The sequence below is a fragment of the Brassica rapa genome, chromosome A09 (assembly GCF_000309985.2).
Source record: "Brassica rapa cultivar Chiifu-401-42 chromosome A09, CAAS_Brap_v3.01, whole genome shotgun sequence".
Lineage (NCBI taxonomy): Eukaryota > Viridiplantae > Streptophyta > Magnoliopsida > Brassicales > Brassicaceae > Brassica > Brassica rapa.
Window position 1 is genome coordinate 25,547,992 of NC_024803.2, and position 21,346 is coordinate 25,569,337.

The 21,346-nt window shown below is 29.4% G+C and overlaps 1 protein-coding gene and 1 long non-coding RNA gene across 3 annotated transcripts; one reads left to right on the forward strand and one right to left on the reverse strand.

Moving 5' to 3' along the window:
- Positions 1–12,848: 12,848 nt before the first annotated feature.
- Positions 12,849–19,539, forward strand: LOC103840180 (alpha/beta hydrolase domain-containing protein 17B). Of its 2 annotated transcripts, none has more exons than XM_009116659.3 (5): positions 12,849–16,200; positions 17,276–17,312; positions 17,530–17,766; positions 17,971–18,018; positions 18,095–19,539. In XM_009116659.3, exons 1-5 carry the CDS (start codon positions 15,878–15,880, stop codon positions 18,683–18,685), a joined length of 1,236 nt encoding a protein of 411 aa, XP_009114907.1. In that variant the 5' UTR covers positions 12,849–15,877; the 3' UTR covers positions 18,686–19,539. The 2 variants fall into 2 exon arrangements, with proteins under 2 accessions (XP_009114907.1, XP_009114908.1); XM_009116660.3 differs by having other exon boundaries at positions 16,122–16,200; positions 17,276–17,307.
- Positions 19,540–20,320: 781 nt separating this feature from the next.
- On the reverse strand, positions 20,321–21,332 carry LOC103840181. The gene is made up of 2 exons (XR_004451113.1): positions 20,812–21,332; positions 20,321–20,731 (listed from the first exon to the last, which is right to left on the reverse strand). It is a non-coding gene; the product is annotated as an uncharacterized LOC103840181 (long non-coding RNA).
- Positions 21,333–21,346: the final 14 nt, after the last annotated feature.

Consider the following 21,346-nt stretch of genomic DNA (forward strand, 5'->3'; position numbering starts at 1 on the left):
TCAATTAATATATAATGGAGTTAGTTATAAATCATAAATTTTTTACTAAACATTTTCCATGGGTATGAACTTACAATAGTTCAATGTTTTGAATATTATTAATTAATATATATTGAAACTTATAATGTATTAACATTAATCAGTGTATAACCTAGAAACCAATCTTGATACAACAACAACAGTCTATCATTTAGAAAAGTAATAAGTTTTTCTTTCTTTCATCCAATTTTATTGAGAAGTCCTTTAAAAAGTTAATTAATTGATAAAATCATGATTTATGGATATAAAACCAACAGGGGATACTAAAGCTTCACCAAAACCTCCGGTAAATAATAAATAAAAAAACAGTTTACAAAAAAAGAAAATAATAATAAAAATATTATATGTTTTGTCCGCATATCTAGATATAATATTTTATATCATTATAAGTAAATATATTACCAGTTACAAGATCTTCATAATAAGTTACTGTTTATTTATTCAAAATATTTAGTAATAAATTAAACGTCAAAATTTTTATATATGACGAAATTTTTTATCACATCATAAAAAATATTATTACGTAAAATAAATGTGAAAACAGTCGTGTGTTGAAATATTTACTAATAACTTAAGTATCAAAAATTTTATGTTTGACAAATTTTTTATCAAAATAAACATGAAAATATTCACATATATATATATATATAATTTATATAGTCTCTATAATGTCTATCACATCCAAATGTATTTGTGACGCGTAAACCAAAACTAAAAGAGTGAGTTACCATATAAGACACATTTGACTTTTCTTTTACATATAAAGACATATTTCACTTGAAGAAAAATTTATGCATCTGTTTAGGTAAAAGATGACGAAAATGCCATGTTCGTGACATGATATATGCTCACAAACAATTCAGACTAATGAGAAAGTGACCGTAAATAAATAAATTTAAATGGGCATTTAATAGTTAGATGAAAAATGATGATGAGTTTAAATCTAAGCCATCAGATCTACATAGAAAAATTATTTTCAACGCTGGATAATATATGTTATATTAAAATTCCTTTTGTTTTATTATTATTCATCCACCCCATCAATCTGAAATTGTTTGAATTTCAAATTTAAAAATACAAAAACAAATATAGTTGCTATAATCAATTGTAATTTTTTTGTTTCTATATTTTGACATCCATATGGACAAATATGCATATTGATATATTTTAGTAATTAAAAAATCTAACTTCTGGAAAAAACTTCAACAATAAAGAAGAATGTGCGATATGGACATTGTTGTTGTGGACAAGTTCTGTGTGTACAAGTAATTGATGGACAAGAAAGTAGTGGACATATGAGTTGTGGACAAAAAGTATATAAAGATAAGTTGTGGATGTTTCAGTTTATGACCTTAATGTGTAATGATATGTGATTAATTTCATGGATTGGAGGAGAATAAACTGATATTCAGGATGGACGAATTGTGGAAGAAGTTATGGACGACTAGTTGTACATATTGTGGATATGTGAATTTGTGGACGACGAGTTGTAGATGCTAAGGTGTGAATGCCGTTTGTGTACGAGTTGTATTCCGAGTTGTGGATGTCATCAGCTAAATATATTAGAAAAATCTAGATCCGAGAAAAAAGTAAATCAATTGAAAGTACTAAATATGTGAAACAATAAGCAAATTAGAAGGATTCCAACTAAACAAACCTTACACGACAAAAATTACGGTTCGTTACAAATATACCAGATGAAAAAAAAAGAAATATACCACATGAAAAAGATAAATTTACGTTGACACTAGAATTTAATATGAATTGGAACTTAAAAAATAGAGTTTTACCAAAGAGATAAACAATTATTTTCTGGGAAGAAATATAAATGTTTTAGGTGATACCAAAGAGATAAAGATGGTTTCAGTGAAATGAAAAAAAAAAGAAATTTGTCAGATGTGATTGGTTAGAAATAAATTTTTCTAGTTTGTTTTTACTAGAAAAAAGTAATATATAAAAGATTGTTTTCTTTTGATAAAAAAATAATTGTTTTCTTACTTTTAAGAGACTAATTTGGTTAAAGAGTATGTTAGTAAGCTCTTCAAACTATGCGTCTGAAAGTGAAATTGTAAAGTGAAAAAATGTCTTTGACTGTAATTTTCTCAAACTAAAATGGTATATGTATCAAATATGTACTACAAGTGAAGTAAATTAAATTTATCAAAACACAAATATAATTAAGTTTTACAATTATTATTTTAAAATAGTATATAATGTACTTTATTTTATTAATGTTTATGTGTGCTTCCGTTTTTATGTAACGTGAATGTACCTAATGTTAAGCTCAATAAAATGATAAGATGATAATATTTATCTATCATGCATAAGTATGTATTATCAAAAAATATTAATGTTTTATATTATTCAAAAAATACTTTTTTCTTTTAACTGAAGAAATATATATATAGATATTTATATCTGTTTTCTTAAATTTAAAAAAGTTATGATAGGAAATATTTTTGGATAAACTGTAAATACTTTTAGATAAAGATAATTATCAAAATATTTTGAATGTTTTCTTTTAATTTATGATTAATTAAATATTAGTAAATTTAGTTATTTATTAAATTACCCAACATTTTGGCTATTCTAATTTTTAACTTAAAGTTCAAGCAAAAAAAAACTCTCTGAAAATAATAGTATAAATAGAATAAAATGATATATAACTACTGGGTTAAAGGTAGTACAATTGACTTGGAAAATCAAAGAAATTTTGTATTTGATAAAGAATGAAAAAAAATAAAAGTGTGAATGTATTATATTGAGAATTGATTAAACCTTGCATCTGTTTAGACCATCTCCAACTCATTTCTATAATAGAGATCTCTAAAATAGAAAAAAAATGAAAAATTACCAAAAATACCACATTCTTAGTAACATTTTTCATGTTTGTCTTAACTAGTTTTGCTCTCACTTTTAAAAAAAGGAAAAAGACATTTATAACCATATGGTTAACTAATATAGATTTAGCCATTTAGGGTTTAGAGTTAAATGGTGGGGTAGAATTTTTGGAATGTAGAGTTTAGGGTTCTAATAAATATATTAAAATTTTTAAATTAATTAAAAATAGTTTTAAAAATAAAATTTGAAAAACAAATTCGAAAAAAATTAAAAAAAAACAATTTATAAAAAAAAGTTTGAATTTGAAAAATTATAATTCAAAAACATTTATAAGAACATTTATAAATTTTAAATTTTATTTATTTTTATTTTTTATTTATTTATTTAATTTTCTTTATGTTTAAAAAACTATTTATTTAAATAATTATTTATTATATATTGAGTAATAATATAAGAGTTTTTTGCCTCTTAATGAAAAATGTATTTTGAAAATGTCTCTTTACTAATGGTAAACATAAATAATGGTGTACTACTTTGACATGAAAATTCCCCAAAAAAATTAGAGATAAAGTTTTTGCTCTAATGTGTTCTTCTATGGTAGAGAATTGTTATATTTGCTTCTATAAATAGAAGAATGTTATTTTTATCTCTATATTTATTATAGAAAAACATAGTGGAGCAAAAATTTCATCTTTATTTTTTCTTTTATTTTAGAGATCTCTATTATAGAGGTGGGTTGGATATGCTTTTATAGGTACGTTATATACTATTTTTGATCGCTTTTATTTTGTGATTTACGATAATTATGGATAGTTTAAATGAAAATTTGATATACAATAGCTTATTGTTATGTAATAAACTAATTTGCTAAACTATAGCTTAATACATAATTATTATCTAGTAAAACGTATGTTCAAATAATAACCATGCCTATTAAAAAACATTCATATTTCTGCAATTGAACTTATGAAAAGTTGTGTTCCAAAAAAAAAAAGAACTTATGAAAAGTAAAATTAAATAAACGATAAAGAGATTCTCAGAAAACAATAAATATGTCAAAAAACGATAAAGAGCATATATGTAGAACTTTCGTATGTTTGGAATAATATTTTTAAACCAAAACTAAGAAAAAAACACTACGTAGATTAATATTAAACCCTTTTAAAATTATATAATAAATAATGGTTTATATGTATTAATTTGTATATTCTATTTAAAACTATATATAAATAAATTTAAATATTCATTAAAAGTACAAAGACTTTAACCTGTTTAAATTTTAACATGAGAATTCGAACGTAAAAAAATATTTCACAAATAATATTATATAATAATATAGATAACTAAAACTAATGAATTAGGTAAAAAAGCCTTGTTCTAAAATGCGACGATTTTAGCCAATTACGCGGCGAAAAAGCATTCCACAAACCTTGACCTTGGCGATTCTATGTTATTTGGCCATAAAATTGGGGAAAAAATATTTGGATTTTGAATAACAAAGAAACAAATGTTAAACGACGCGAACTACCGGAAAATTAAAGAATTATGTTGAAAAATCTGAAACATCGGATATTAGGGTTGCAGGTTCAACGAGGAAGATGAAGAGAACATGACTTCTATACCCTTCATTAACAAACAAAAAAGAACTAATGGGTCGTCGAACCGCGTTCTGATACCATTAGTCGCTGGACTACATCGATTCATTGTTTGTATTTACTATTTATATTCTATATAAAAAACACCGATAATAACGATAATAACATCCCTGCGTACTCCCCAATTGTTTTCAAGGCCCGGGTCGGTCGCACCCTAGCGAGTTTCGTAACAAGAGTAAAAGTAATTAAAAATATTACAAATTAGTAAAACTATTAACTAAAATTATTGGAAACATGACATATAAACAAAATTACCTAAAATCATGAAGAACATGACAAATAAGCAAAATCAAACAATACTATTAGTTAAAATTATCGAAAACATGAAAATATACAAAATTATCTAAAATAAAAAAGAACATGAAAATCTAATAAATCCACTTTATAAATAATAGTACATTATGGTATAATATCTTCATAAACAAATACCAAAAAGAGAGAAAGCATATAAATATATTTTTTAACATGATACAAGATACAATTAGACAACATAATTTTAACCTAACAAACAAATAATTTTTCTATGTCAAGATCAGTATTTTGAAAACCAGACCGGCCAGTCGAACTGTTCCGACCGTTACTAGTTGAAAAAGCTAAGTCTGGTTCAGTTTAAAACCCATATTTGAGAAAAATGGTGAAACCGGCTGAAACCGGTAACCGAGGTTAACTTCAAAACTCGGTCCTAAAAAATCTAACACATAATTAATATGTTTTCAGTTGTTATTAAAATTAATATTTCATAATCAATGTTTGAATATCACTATTTCATTCGTTTTACTTTTAGTTTTATTTTCTTAAGAAAAAAATATTAGAAATCTCTTTTTGTCTCTCGTATTATATTCTCATTTTTTCATGTTCATAAAATTTAGGACTTTAGTTGTATAAATAAATAAATACTGTAATTTAAATGGTCAATCATTTAGTTTTTTTTTATCAATTTTAATTATATATATATTCATTTGTTTACTGTATATATAGCTAAATTTATGCTAACACATACAAAGGCCTCTTAAGAGATTGGTGAGAGAAAAGGAAAAAAAAAACAAAAAAAAAAACTAAATGAAAAATCAAATAAATAATGGTGTTATAAAATTTGTTAGAGCTGAAACTCAAAGGATGTGTTCTTGATGAGAGAAAAACAATTGTGAGAAAAAGTTCTTAATTTTTGTAAAGAGGGTATACAAAATGACAATTCATGTTATAACTAGTTTTATTACAAAGTTGAAATAACTGTAAATTTAGTATGAAAAATTTACTATTTAAAAGGTTCTTCGTTTTAATTTTCTTTTTTACATAAGACAACTGGAATATAAAAGAAAATAACAAAAAACCTTAATAAATCAAAAGAAATCGGTCTCATCCAAACCGGGTTAGCCGGAACCAAAAGGCCATGTCGACTAAGCCCACCGCCAGATAGGAATCCAAAGAGCTACGCCAAGTAGCTGAGCGATTTCCACCGAGAGAAGACAACCGATCTACACAAGAAGAAGCAGAGAGTAAGACAGCCATCGCCACTAACACACAAAAAGAGAGAAAGAAGCGCAGCAGTAGAAGAAACACAACATATATAACGGTTTCACCGGTTCAGAAATGGCAAGTGGATTGACCTAGGTTGTACACTTAAACAGTCTCGCCTCCACCGCTACCAGAAAAACCCTAACCCTAAGTTTACATGTAGTCCTTGAAACGAGCATTGATAATAGCGGAGGGATCCAACGGTTCAGATCTGAGGTTTAATTCACCTTCTATGTTGTATCTCGTCACTGGGAACCTTCCACCGACACGCCGCGAGATCGGAGAAAATTGAACCGCTGTGGATCTGCGAAAAAAAAACCGAAGTCGGTTTGGGGTAACAAAACTCGAACCTAACCCCACAGATCATAGCGATGAAGCCAGAGATAGAAGCACTGTCAGAGACCACCGTGACACAACAACCACCTCAGATATAGCCAGAGCCGGATAGGATCCATGTCAGTAAAACATTGGTTTTGGTTCCCAAAATTTTTGGAAGGCTTTTACAATAGGTATATGTCTCCAAGTTTTGAAAAAAGATTTTTACTACAGTTCTTAAAAATGTTTCAACCTCCTAAAATCTCAAATTCGGTCTTGGATCAAAGATATTTGGAACCACTGTGACACAACAACCGCGTCGGATTTAAAATACACTTTCAACAATTCCTTTTTGTTTATACAAATCTTTTTTTTGTCTTTTTTTTTGGGAGTTTGTACAAATTTGTGTGCTTTTCTTCAAGCTTCCCGGATTCTCAAGGTTCACTGCTTGTATTGTCCCTTGTAATTTCTTGTTCATTATCTTGATAATAATATTTACATTTCTAGATAGCAAAAGAAAAAAAACACTTCCAAATGTTTTCGTTAAATGATTATAAGGATCCATGACTCTACCCGTTTCGTTCGGTTCCACTATTCCATTATGATTCTCCAGTGCAATAATATTGAGCAGGTAAGTGAAAAGTTACTGTGGTTTTCACCTCACTCTGCCCAATATCCACAAATGGTTATCACTTATCACGAGTGCAATCAACCCTTTTGTGTCAACCTCAAGAAACAAAAATGATTCCTTTTTATTTGTTTTCTTTCGTTTTATGTAAGCAAAAGGTGTTATTCTTGACAACAATTTAAAACTATAGTGATTTTGGTTAATTTGTCTTGCTAAGAAAAAGGTATATACGTTTTAGCTAGATCTGATTTGTTTGAAACAACAATTTTAAGGTTTTCTTTTTAACGTTTCTTGTGTGTAAATTAAATAGCTAACTTTGTTTTTGAAGTTTAGTTGATTTTGAATTTCTTTTTCAATGAAAAAAACTTTGTTTTTGAAAAAAAGGAAGCTACCTTTGTTTTGTCCTCTCGTCTTTGGCGATAAATCATGGCGATTGGCGTGTAGAAATTTTGGGTGCACGAGTCCCAGCGAAGGGCATGCAACCCAATTAATTTCCTATTTAATCTTGTACACAGTTCCTTAAATTAATGCGATTTTCATCGCACGTGGCTCACGAATCGTTTCACATTCTCAGCCCTTTGTATAAATTTGTTTATAGTCTTTTGTCAGTTTTAAAATTGGAAGTATTTATTAACTCGTTTATCGATTGGTTAATTTATTTAGTCTGTTTGTGTTTGTGTATTTGCAGATTATTCTTTGAAAAAACAACTGCATCGATGTTAGAATCCACGTTGCAAGGAGAAGCGTGACGTTTAAGCCTTCTCAGACAACTAATTACTCATAAATTTTATTTTATTTTTTTTTCTTGTTACAAAAAATATCGTTTTATAATTCAAATGTAAATTGTATTTATTTTCAGTTGAAAATTAATTGAAACTGTATTGGTTTTATAAATAATTTTATTTATCTGAAATATTATTATTAGTCAGATAAGTATAATTAATAACAACTTACAATATTTCTGCCACTTTTTTAATCTGTGTGAAAACTATCAGAATAACACTTATTTATAAACGGAGAAAATATATTATTCAATATGACCATAATTATGTTTTTTTCTTCAGGAACCATAATTAGAAATTTAGAATCTTAAATACACTAAATCTAATTTTACATAAATACTCTCATTTTTACATAGCTGCTGACTTCTTTTTGCTAAAAACATCTCCAAAAATAACATTGTTGTGGTGTTTTGGTGTCAAATTCTTTTGACATCTCTAACAATGACATCAAATTTTATACCATGAGTAATATTATATATTATTTAATGTTTTCAGTGTAAATTTTTAAATTTTTTCTTATTTATAATTGATGAATAGTTTTGTTATCACATCTAGATTATAATTTATATTTTTAATATTTGTGAGTGATAAATTAGAATAGTCATTTACTGATTTATTTTATAAATAAAAATTTTAATTTAAAATTTTAATTATGTGAAAATAAATTAAAAATAAAAATAATACAATATATTTATGTTTAATTACAAATTTGATAGTACTTGAAAAATCTTATTAAATGAAACATAATAAAATATGCATTTTAAAGATTTGATGTGATAAATAGTGCTATACCAAATTTTATGTAATTGGTGGGATTGTATCAATTGATGTTTTGTTAGAGATAAAATTACATCAAATTTGATGTGATGAATAGTGCTATACCAATTTTTATTTAATTGGTGAGATTGTATCAATTGATGTTTTGTTAGAGATAAAATTACATCAAATTTGATGTAGTGGTATACCAAATTTTATGTAATTAGTGGGATTGTATCAATTGATGTTTTGTTAGAGATAAAATTACATCAAATTTGATGTTTTGGTGTTTGGTTAAAGATGGCCTAATAGTTATGTGATTTAAAGTTGTATATGTATTATCTCACATTTTACTTATTATTATATTTTAGCTAATAGAGTAAAATTTAATTCTGTTTTTTGAGTTATTAATAAAGTACTATACAACAATACACAAGAGCTATTAGGTTCAAAATAACACTACACACTTAGTGTGATTTTATTTACAAAAGTGTTATTCTGATTTAACTGTGGCAGCGATGCATTTAAGTTTTGATGGGGTTAAATAAAGTTATAAACAGTAATGTAGTTTGGATGCAAGTGCAACCATTCTCCATGTAAATGAGAAAGCGCTTCAAATGCGATTAGATAACATATGTATGTATTACAAATGAGTTGTTATGTTGTTTTGAAATGTTTTTTTTTTTTTTGCAATTTTGGTATTTCAAACATTCCAAGTTTCCTCTATAAGTCAATTACAGAGTAGTCATTTTCTAGTTTCTTGACCTTGGGTCAAAACTTATGGTTTCATTTCTGTAATTAATTTAATAAAATTGTATACTTTATTTATTTTAAAGAGTTTTTCTTTACAATTTTGACATACTTTTATGAAACTATAAAAATATGCTATGGTTAAAATGAATGCATTATATAATTTATTTCTATAAATTGTAGATCAACATTACTTGGCAAATAGAGAGAATAATGTACATGTAATATATAAATCCACAATTTTAGCATTGGTATTAACCAGCACTTTGATATCCCCTTATACCAATCAATCTAAGAGAAATAACTAACAAATAAGTTTACTAATGCTAAAATAGTTTTTTTAGAACGAATGTTAAAATAGTTAGAAAAGCATTAAGTTACTATTAATAAAATTACCAGATACTTATTATTACTAATGAAGTTTCGCATAACCTGATGCTTTGATCTTCAAATAAATGAATATCGACATAAGGAAATTACCGTTTTAGGGTAAATTTGAAATAATTATAAACTGTTTATGTATTAGAAAACTAAGGTTTATTATTTGATAATTTATCAGAGCATCTCCAATGATACACTATTATTTTTTCTATTATTTACACTAAAATAAAATAATTTTGATTTTAATAATATTATTTTATAATAAAATTACTCTATTATATTGTGGAATATAGAATAATATCACATTTTATTATACTTTTACAGATATTCTTCTATATTCTATTTAATAATAAAATAACTATATTATATAGTAATATTACTGGTACAAAAATTATTTTATAAGAGAGTTATTTTATTTTGGTTTAAATTATAGAAGAAGAAAATAGAAAGCCATCAGAGATGGTTTTAGTACATCGAACATCGATTTTGTTGCGTTTTTTCAGATGATTATTGATGTAAACAAAATATGTAAAGTTCAGGACTGTCTCAATCTCGGCCACCGTTTTTGAAAATTTATAAAGACTGTTGTAAACATAATTATGATATATGCTCTAATCAGTATATAAAGCATGATTTGATCAAATAATAGTACGGTAATTAAGTGAGAATATGTTTCTTATTTGTATAACATTCCACTTAATTTGCGTTGGATTAGTAATTGTGCTTTCCACCATCTGGCATTTTTTAATTCATGAAGTCCCTAATAATTACTTATCATTATCAATTTTAACTTTCTAAAATATTGAAATATGTACTGATAAAATTGATTAGCCTTAGTGCCCTTTCTTGATATACTATTTGTTAATTCAATATTAGTAAACTATAACCAAACATTCAGATTTTTTTGGTCCCAATATTTATTTCAGTTAATCTCCACACATTTGTTTTCACTTCTATTTCTACCATTTTAAATGAATACATATACTTTTTTTGTTGGTAAAAGTGAATATATAGTAATATATACTTCATCATGGTGATATATTATCCTTTGTAGTCTAATCTTATACTATGATGTTACAGTTGCTTTGTTGTTTCTACTTGTTAATCCACTACAGACTAGTCACCCAAATATACACTTCATTTCCATTTGTGTTTGCGACTCCACTGTCCACAACATGTTTAGAGACGAGAAAAAAAGAGTGACCAAGGCCAAAATTTAAAGTTATTTAAAAACGATTTGCACTTTAAAATTAAATGAGCTGAATAGAGTGTATCACGTGGCATAGCAAGAGTGGGAAAACAAGGAGAGGACCACAAAAGAGAAACAGATTTGTACAAAATCTAAAATAGTAAGCAAACTGATAAGCTTGTGGTGGTGGGACCTAACCTACAAGACCCGAGTCATAGAGATCTCTCCTCTTCTTTGCCCCGAAGTCAAACAACATCCCAACACTCCAAATTGAACACTTGTTTCATCTTTCAAAATCCACGCGCTGCAGCTCCTCGTTAATCCCACGCGTCTCCGTCGATCCTTCATGGTGATCGGTGACATGTCCAAGTTTTATTCATTAGTATTAATTTTTTCTTCTTCGAACTTGGAATTGAAGTATCGGATAGTATGTTTATTGTCTTCCAGAATGTAGTATCAACGCATGAACTATCAACTTCTAATGTTACAGAATATGTTACAAAAACTGAGTATATAAGTCCTACACAAAATTGAATTGAACTGTTTAATTAGTAGCTTCCATCAAACTATATATGATTGTAAAGTTGTACAATAACTAGTTTTGCTTGGATGGATTTATTTCATTATTATTGTAATGAGAAAGACAAAAACATGCACTTATTGCATGTGTCTGGAGGATAGGTGAACGATGAAAGGTCCCGTTACATGCTTCTCTTCAGATAACATTAATAATGTGGGGCTGTCACTCGGTTTATATCATCAAACTAGCAACAATATAAGCTAGTTTGCTATTTTAACCAGCGAGTTTATTTACTACGACATCAATTATAAAAGAATACTAAGATCCAATCCGCGTTAAAACGCAGTAAATATTTTTTTTCATCAAATCAAGACAAATAATTATATATTCTATTGAAGTAAATCTTGGATTGCTAATGTATTATAATTTGACTAAAGTAGATCAAAAGATAGAAATGTTGATCATATATGATCTAAAATTTTAATTACTATCAGTTTTTTTACATTTAGCTTAATTAGTTTGTTTCTATTGTGATGTCTAGTTGGTTAAAGTAATCAGGTTTGTTATGGTTATTGTTATAATATATGACTAAGTAATAATCTGCGCTTTGTGCGATATGAGATTATTAATTCATTATTTTTTAAAATAAGAAGACATTAGATCTGTTAATCTGGATATCGGTTCGGTTTTAAATTCGTTTTTTGGTTTTTAATCTCCTAAAATATAATTATCATTCTAAATCCATATTTAGTTTGTCCGGTTAATGAAATCAAAAGCATGCGAAAGTTTATATAATATAGTAAGATGAAGATCAAAGGGTGTCTACGTTAGAGTTGATTAGAACCATCTCAATCGTTAGGTTACCAACAGCATAATAATGCTTCCACAAACATATGGTTTTCACCCCAATCTTCCCAAATATGTGATATACCTAATTCGAGTTGCATAATATCTTCGAAAAATATGAGAATAAATGGTTATATTTACCTTGCAAATCACTCATCAATTAATATATTGCCATAACATAAATTGCAAAATATATGCCAATTAATATCATAAATTTACCTTGACAATCACTCACAACCATTAATATCGTCAAAACATTCTTCTTTAAGCATAAACCTGTCAATGTCATTGTTATAAAAACCCAACAATCTCGGTTTAATTCGGTATGTGTACACCCACACAATCTTGGTTAAATGTCATTGCACTAGATTTTTATTTGAACTTACATTAACCATAATAATATCATTTTGGAAATCGACCATTGTGCATAGTAACATAGTATAATACGAGTTTACTTGTCCGAAGTTGTCATACTGAATAACTGTAAAACAATAGACGACTTAGACCATCTACAATCCACTTTTATTTTCATCTATATGTTTTCTCCTAAAATAGAGAAATTCTATTATTGAAGTGGATTTGCTCCAATGTATGCATATATAACAGATTTTTTATATTTATAGGAAAAAATGTAGAGAATTGTTATTTCTATCTCTAAATATAGAGGTAAAAGTATGATTCCCTAAAAATGAAGGAGGTCTAGGCATCATGGGACTCTCATCTTGGAACACACTATTTTGGTATCAAGTTGATTTGGATGCTTTATTTATGAGCCGATTCTATATGGGTTGCTTGGGTTTGGGCAAATACCTATAGGGAGGTTCTTTCTGGTCTCTTAACTCGCGAAACTATTCCATTACATGGACTTTGCGAAGGTTGTTAAAGCTCCGGCCTATAGCTTTGTCTTTTTCTATGTATCATGGTGCGTGGAGGAGAAGAAACTTTCTTTTGGTTTGACCCTTGGACGCCTTTGGTGTCTTGATTGATTACTTGGGCCCTGTGGGACCTGCAGATTTGGACATTCCTCTAGATTCTCTGGTTTCGTCTATCACTCACGATTTTTCTTGGAGTTTACGGCCAGCTAGGTCTGAAAGACAGATAAATCTCCACGTTTATCTCACTTCATTCGCTCCTTCTCGTGGGTCAGATGCGGTTATATGGAAAGTTTGAGACCGAATTTGCACGAAATTCTCTACCAAGGCAATTTGACCATCGATTAGATGGTTAAACCACAAGTTTCTTCGGCGAAATTAATTTGGAATCAAGCTATTATTTCTAAGCATAGGATTACTTCATGGTTGTTCATTCTGAACCGCAATCCGACTATGGACCGCTTACTACCTTGGGGATATGATCTGAAGAACTGCCGTCTTCTCTGTAGAAGTGCTCCCGAATCAAGGGACCATTTGTTGTTCCTATGCCCATACTCCTATCTTGTCTGGAAAGCCGCTATTGGTGTATTTGGTTTTACTATCCCTCATGTTCAATGGGAATTTGTGCTTCAATAGTTATTTTATGTTTCTATTACTCATGCTCAATTGGTGGATGTGCTTCAACTATGGCATGGGTTTATCTATGCTATCTGGCAAAAGCGTAATGCTTGTTACCATAATAGTCTTAAAAAATCACACTGGATGTTATCTTGAGAAGTCATCAAATAGGCTAAGGACAAGCATAGCTCTGCATCAGATCCTGGTTTGAGTTTGGTGGCGCCCTAGGTTGTGGTTTAAAGGTGCATCCTCTATGCTGTTGCACAATTTTTTTCCACTTCCATGGTCTTAAAAACCATTGTGACCTTCTTCCTTTATTCTCTTTTAATACCCTTGTTTTTGTTCTAAATTTAGTTTGTTGATTTGTTTCCCTTTGTAAACTTTGTTTTCTTTAATTTAATATGAAAGTCACTTAAGAAAAAAAATCATTTTTTGAACATATTTGTATTGTGTATGTCATACTAAAGTTGAAAAAGGTTCCACGCATAGAGTTGTCTTAGAAATATGCAACTTATATATATTAACTGCAAATAATTTATTTTATAATTTTGAAATATTGTTTTGTTTCGACGATTATATTTTGAGATGTTTCGTTTGAAGTGGCAAAGAAATAACAGAGTTGTATTTTGAACCAAAAAAAAAAAAAAACAGAGTTGTACATAATTAGATTAGTTCACCACTGATATGCTACTTTTTGTATATTTTCCTCGTTTATTTTTATCCAGTTGTATTACATAGCAATTTTATTATTATTCTATAGTATGACAAGAATAGTATATTTTTCAGTATGGAAACATAAAGCTGTCAGCTAAGCTAAGACATGAAAGAAGCTCACTTTGTTTTCATGATATAGTTCGCCAACATAATGTTAGCATAACAAGAAGAATCACATATAATTTTTACGCAAAGACCGTTTTTTTTTTTTCTGGCGCTATTACAGATCATTTGAGTCTGATTCTCAAAATAGCATAGTTACTTAAAAGAAAAAAGAGTAAAATTCCAACTAAATTTCATTAAACCTTTTAATACTTAAACTTTTTTGATACTCAGTTTAATACCCCAACTAATTATTTTGTATATTATAATACACAAACTTCTAAAATTGTACCTTTTAATATCCAAAATTTGTTTATTTTAATTAAAAATATTAAGAAATTTCAAATGAAATTTAAAAAATCTCCAAATCTAAGAAAAAAATATAAAATTTTATTTTAAAATTTAGGAAAGAATGTAAATAAATTAGGGAGAAATTTTTAAAATTAAAAAAATTAATTGTGAAGGAAAAAATAAATTTGTTTCATATTTCAGAAACAAACTAAATTTAATATTTAAAACTTATAAGTTTTATTTCAGGATTTAAGGTTATACACAATTTGGTTACTTTATTTCTCAAAATTTGAAAAACTATGATTTCCTGATTTTTTTTTTGTAAATTTTAGAGACTTTTTAAATTTTGTTTGAAATTCATTAGTATTTAATTAAAATAAACAAAATTTGGGTACTAAAATGTGCACAATTTTAAAAGTATGTATTAAAATGAAGAAAATAATTAGTTGAGGTATTAAACTGGGTTGTAGAAATATTTTGGTATTAAAAGGTTTAACGAAATTAAGTTAGGGTATTTTTATAGAATTTCCCTAAAATTAGTTTAAAAGAAAATTTTCAAGAAAATTAGTTAAAATAGTGTTACTAAAAACAGATTGGCAAACCATAAAAGAATGTAATGTTAAAAAAAAAAACCATAAAAGAATGCTTGCGGAAGCCGGCAAAGCAATGAAGTGAAGGCCATTGCCACTTTTTGCTAAAATATCCATAAATTTTACGGTTGGCAAATGGTAATAAAAAATTATAACCATATAGAAAAATTATATTGAGAAAATATATTATCGTGAATTAATAAATAGTGAAACAAATAGTAAGACAGAGCACTAACCAATTACCTAGGAAACGCACGTTCACTCTCACACGCTCTCTCTCTCCCTCTTCCGCTGTTCTCTTTCATATTCAGAGCATTCCTCTCTTTCTCCCTCTTACTTCTCCTTCATCTCCCTCTTGTAGTCTTTTTATTTCAGTCTCTCTGCACTCCGTGTTTCCATCTCTCTCCTCACATGTTTCTCTCTCTAACGGTGGACTGATATGCACACAGCTTTGTATTCTCCGCCGTGAATAAATGGGGTGCATGTTCTCTCACCTCGCCGCCAAGTTCGCCTTTTTCCCTCCTTCTCCTCCCACCTACCACCTTACCAAAAACCCCGATGGAAAACTCTCCGCCGTCTCCGCTTCCTCCTCCTCCACTTTTCCCGCCGCCGGAGACTCATCTATCGACGTTAGAGTGGTGAAGACGAGACGCGGAAACAAAGTGGCAGCTTTCTACCTGAGAAACCCAAACGCGAGGCTCACACTTCTCTATTCACATGGAAATGCTGCAGATTTGGGACAACTCGTTGATCTCTTCGTTCAACTCAAAGTCAATCTCCGAGTTAATCTTATGGGGTCTGTCTGTCTTTCTCTCAGATGTTCATACTCTTCACAATACGTTGTCGTTTCTGTGTTTATCTAATATCTTACTACTAATGGCTTAATAAGTTTTTTTTTTTTTTTGAATTGTTTATATATTTAAGGCTTACAAGTTCTGTGTATGTAGACAGTTTTTTTTTAATATCATTTTAACTATAATTAAACTAAGTATACTTTTTCTTATTTTTTTAATTTGTCTTTTGATTTAAAAAAAAATATTTGGTACATGTTTCTACTTTTTTTTTTGGTTACTCCTTCAATAAGATTTTGTGTTGTCGTTACATCTCTTGAGAAAGCTCACGCTTTTGGGAAATGGGTTGTTGTCTCGTTGCTTAAAAAGCTCAGATTTGGTGATGTTTCCGACAAATTTTCTTTTAGAGTATATTTTTCTCATTTTTTTGTAAAATGTTTAGTGTTTTCTTTTGGCGTTTTTTCTTTGATTATGACCTTTTGTTTACCCCAGAAATTTAATTAGAGTTTCTCACCTACCACCATTAGTTTGTAGTCACTCTTTTAGAACGTTTGATTCAAATCGGAAGATGGGTCGGTAAATAGTATGTACTATAAGGTGTAACTTTTTATTCGAGTAACTTAACATTTTACCCAAAAAAAAAACTTTTTATTCGAGTAGTCAATAAGGGTTAATTTATGATGGTTCATTTATAGTTTGCCTTTTTTAATTTATGTTTGGTAAATAGTACTCTTTCTGTTTCATAATATAAGTAGCTTTGGCTAAAAACACAAAGATTAAGAAACTTATTATGTTTTGAAAATAATAAATAGGTTAGATATAATTTATTCAATAAAAAATAAGTCTATTTAATTTGATTGGTTTTATTCAATAAATGTAAAAATTACCTAGAAATATGAAAAATACTTACATTTTGAAACAAAAAACTTTTCCTAAAACTATTAACAATATGAAACTGATGGAGTATTTACTATAAGGTGTAACTTTTTATTCGAGTAGTCAATAAAGGTCAATTTATGATGATTCATTTATAGTTTCGTTCCTCAGAGTTTTTAATTTATTTTTTGTTATAATTTTCAGGTATGACTATTCGGGCTACGGAGCCTCTACCGGTAAGGTATGTAATGCGTCTCCTTTATTATTATTTTTTGAATAATTTTAAGCTCAAGAACATAAATGTTTATGTAGTTAGGTTGTTGGGATGTTCTGCATCGATCTCCTAGAGCCTCAGAATGTTTCTTTATCTTTAATGGAATGGTTGATCAAGCGTATATTTGAATATTTTGATTACACATTTTGTGACTAATTGTGGTTTATACAAATTGTGCTTACAGCCGAGTGAGTATGATACATATGCGGATATAGAGGCGGTTTACGAGTGTTTGCAGACCGAATATGGTGTTGGACAAGAAGATCTGATTTTGTATGGTCAGTCCGTTGGTAGTGGACCGACGCTGCACCTTGCCTCTAAGCTTCCTCGGCTTAGAGGTGTGGTTCTTCATAGCGGCATTCTCTCTGGTCTTCGTGTTCTATGTCATGTCAAGTTCAAGTTTTGTTGTGATATTTATCCGGTAAACATCCCTTTCGCTTTAATCTGATATTGTTACATGAACCACATTTAGCATATGACATGTAGATTGAGTTTAGATAGCCTATGTTAGTGGCTAACTTGGAATCTAGCCGTTGTAGAAGTGGCGATGGCTAATTTGGAAGCTAACCGGTCTTGGGTGGTTCTAGTATTTGTCCTTTTACTGATTCTTCTTGTTTAATGGCAGAACGTAAAAAAGATCAAGAAGGTCAAATGCCCGGTTCTTGTCATACACGTAAGCAGAATCTGTCTCTTGTTTATATCAAGAAGGTGAAACGTTATTGATCTTATTACTATTTAACGTTACGCAGGGAACAGAAGATGATGTTGTAAACTGGCTGCACGGAAACAGGCTATGGAAAATGGCGAAAGAACCATACGAACCGCTTTGGATTAAAGGTGGTGGACATTGCAACCTCGAGATCTATCCGGACTACATTAGACATCTCTATCGGTTTATACAAGACATGGAGAATACAACCACTAAGTCTCGTCTCAAGAAGATTTGGCAAGAGATCCGTAGGCGAGATGAATCCAAAGGATGTTGTAGTTTCAAACTATGTAGACCAAAATGCCCTTCGTGTCCCAAACCTAGTTGCGATTGCGGTGAATGCGGTTGTTGCAAGTGTGAGCGTCTGTCTTTGAAAGGATGTTTCTCTTGCTGTAAGAAACCGAGCTGTGTTGGTTGTTGCTGTCCCAAGTTCAAATGCTGCAACTGCTTTGGGAAGCCTACGTATCCGAAATGCTCTTGTTGGAAATGTCTAAAGTGCTCCGAGTCCGAGTGTTGTCGGAGTTGTTGCTGTGCCGGTTGCTTTAGCTGGCTCTGTTGTTGCGGCGGAGGGAAGAGGAAGGAGTTAAAGACGAGAGGAGGAGAAACTACGGTGGCCAAGCGTGAAGGGTAATATTGGTATTTCGATATTTTTGTATAGATTCTGTTCAAAGATTCGGTACAACACATTTATGGGAAGAGACTGAGTTTTCAGGCGAAAAGTTCTATTATCATATTGAGAAACAAAATATTTCATGAGGAAAAAGTTGATAAAATGAAATCTTGAATCTTAGTACAAATCCAATATCATGTTAGTCATTCTTGAAGATAAGTAGTGTCTTCTGTAACATGTAAAGTTATTCATGGTTTAGCACAACATATAAACTATAACGTCCTCTGTTTTGAAATGGAAAAAGATATAAAAATACTAGTTCTATCATTGGCCAAAACTTGCTGGCAAAACACATCCAAAAGCAGGTGATAGATTCAATACAAATACAGATTGAGCAGCTGAGATAGCACAATTGGGAAAACAACTTATTCATACCCACACTACGAAGGCGGAGAAAATACATACCCAAACTATATTAACGGGCCAAAACATACCTAAACTAAATAAAAATTTAAATGGCATACCTAAACTCATAAAACATAGGTAAAACATGCATATAGCCGGTTATAGGATGATTTGGACTACTTTTTATTTTTATTTTTTGTAGTTTAGACCCTATAAATTCTTATTTTTTGTTAATACGCCTTAAATAACTTAACTAATCAAATTCATTGTATTTATATTTTTAATTTGAAAAGTACAATTTTATTTTTTGACCTGATTTTAATTAAATTTAAATACTAAATTTAGTTATTTAGTTGAAATTTAGATAGTTATCATATACAAATATTAATTAATTTAGTTATTAAAGTATGCTATTTACCTTATTAAATCATGAGCATTAATTATAGATAATCTTATTCATATGTAATATTTACAAGAAATACCACTCAATTTACATTTATATAAGATTTTCATTAAAAATATAGTCATTCAAATTTTAATCAACATAACTAAAAATAGTCTTTAGAAATTTGAGTTTAGAAATTTTATTCCATAGTAGAGATGTTTAATAATATTACCCTTACTTAATAAAAAAAAGAATGGCTAGTTAACCAAATATAGTTACGAACGCAGCATCTCAAGAAAAAAAATATCGCAAAACCACTATACCATATTAAATTATTGTTATTTTGCTACAAAAATAATATGTAATATTAATAATACACAAAAAGTTTACAAAAATATTCCTCGATTAATCCTCGTATAATTACCGAATAATTGATTCAGTGATAGGTTAGGGTCAAGCGCACGCGTTACGCCTAGCGTAATTAATATGGTTTTGATAAATAAGTAATTTTATTTATATTATATATATATATCACACAAGCACATAATAGCATTTGCAATTAGAATAATCTAAGAAAATATAGAAAATTATTTTATAAACTTTAAGAACTTTAGTGAGATTAAATTAGGCTCTAAACTATGATACTGTTTTTATGTTGTTTTCTAATGATTAAAAGTTTTTTTTGTATCAAATATTTTAATATGAAATAATAATAATATATTTATATTATTAAATATAATTATTTGATAAAAAAATATTTTTATTTTATATATCACCATATATTAAAATATATTTTAAAATTTGAAATTATAAATAAGCTAACTTGATGATTTTAATTATTTGAGGCACTTTACTAACAACTAAAATGATAAAGAATAAAATATAATAATTAAAAAAAATAAATCAACACATTTTAGAAAGGACTGACATGTGTCAGTTATGAGGCATGTTTTAGTTATTTATTGTGAGTTTAGGTAAGCAATTCGAATTTTTATATAGTTTGGGAATATTTTGGCACGTTAATATAGTTTGGGTATGTATTTTCTCCGCCTTCGTAGTGTGGTCATGAATAAGCCGTTTCCCTAGCACAATGCAAAAACTAACTTAACAAAGTCCTAGCACGAGCACTTTCTGGGTTTTGGCTTGCTCCGCCTTCAATGCATCTTTACATTGAAGGGCTTCTTTCTCCGCAATGACGACCTTAACTCGAACCTCTCAGATCTTGTACTCGTAGAATGCCAGGTTGCGAATCACCCAGCCCATATGCAACAAATAAACTAAACAAAAATCAGTAATAAAATCAACACGAAAAGTGCATAGCCTCACCAAATAACCTCGAGAAGATTAAAGCCCTTACCAAAACATTATATCGGTATACACTTTCGTAAATGTCATTCCCAACAAATATCTGCTCTGAAAAACTAAGATCACCAGCGAGGCGGATCTCACAATGGAGACGCGAGCAAGCTTTCCCATCATTAGCAAGATGAGTGTTGTCTAAAAACTCGAAGGAAAAAGCATACTCGCCCTTCCGACGCAGAAGGTCGAGAGCTCGGCCCATCGTCCGCCCAGGCCTTTTGAAGACAACGAGATCCCGATTCTGGAACTAGGAGCAGAGCGCTTTCTAGAGTTTGTCTCCAAAATCAACCGGCACCCCTTATCGGAACTATCCATTGTATTTGCAGGGGAATCCATCGAAGATCTCTGAGCTGAGTAATATATCTTTCTCGTCCGGAGGACGACCAGTCGTTTTAAACCAACCTCTGTCGCCACAGATATCGACAACAAACCCCTTAAAACAAGAAGGGTCAGAGGAACCGGAGGTGGCATTAAAGCCGCGTCTGTCACAACTTCCCATGACGGCCTGTACCGAAGAACAGGGCCGTGCCTGA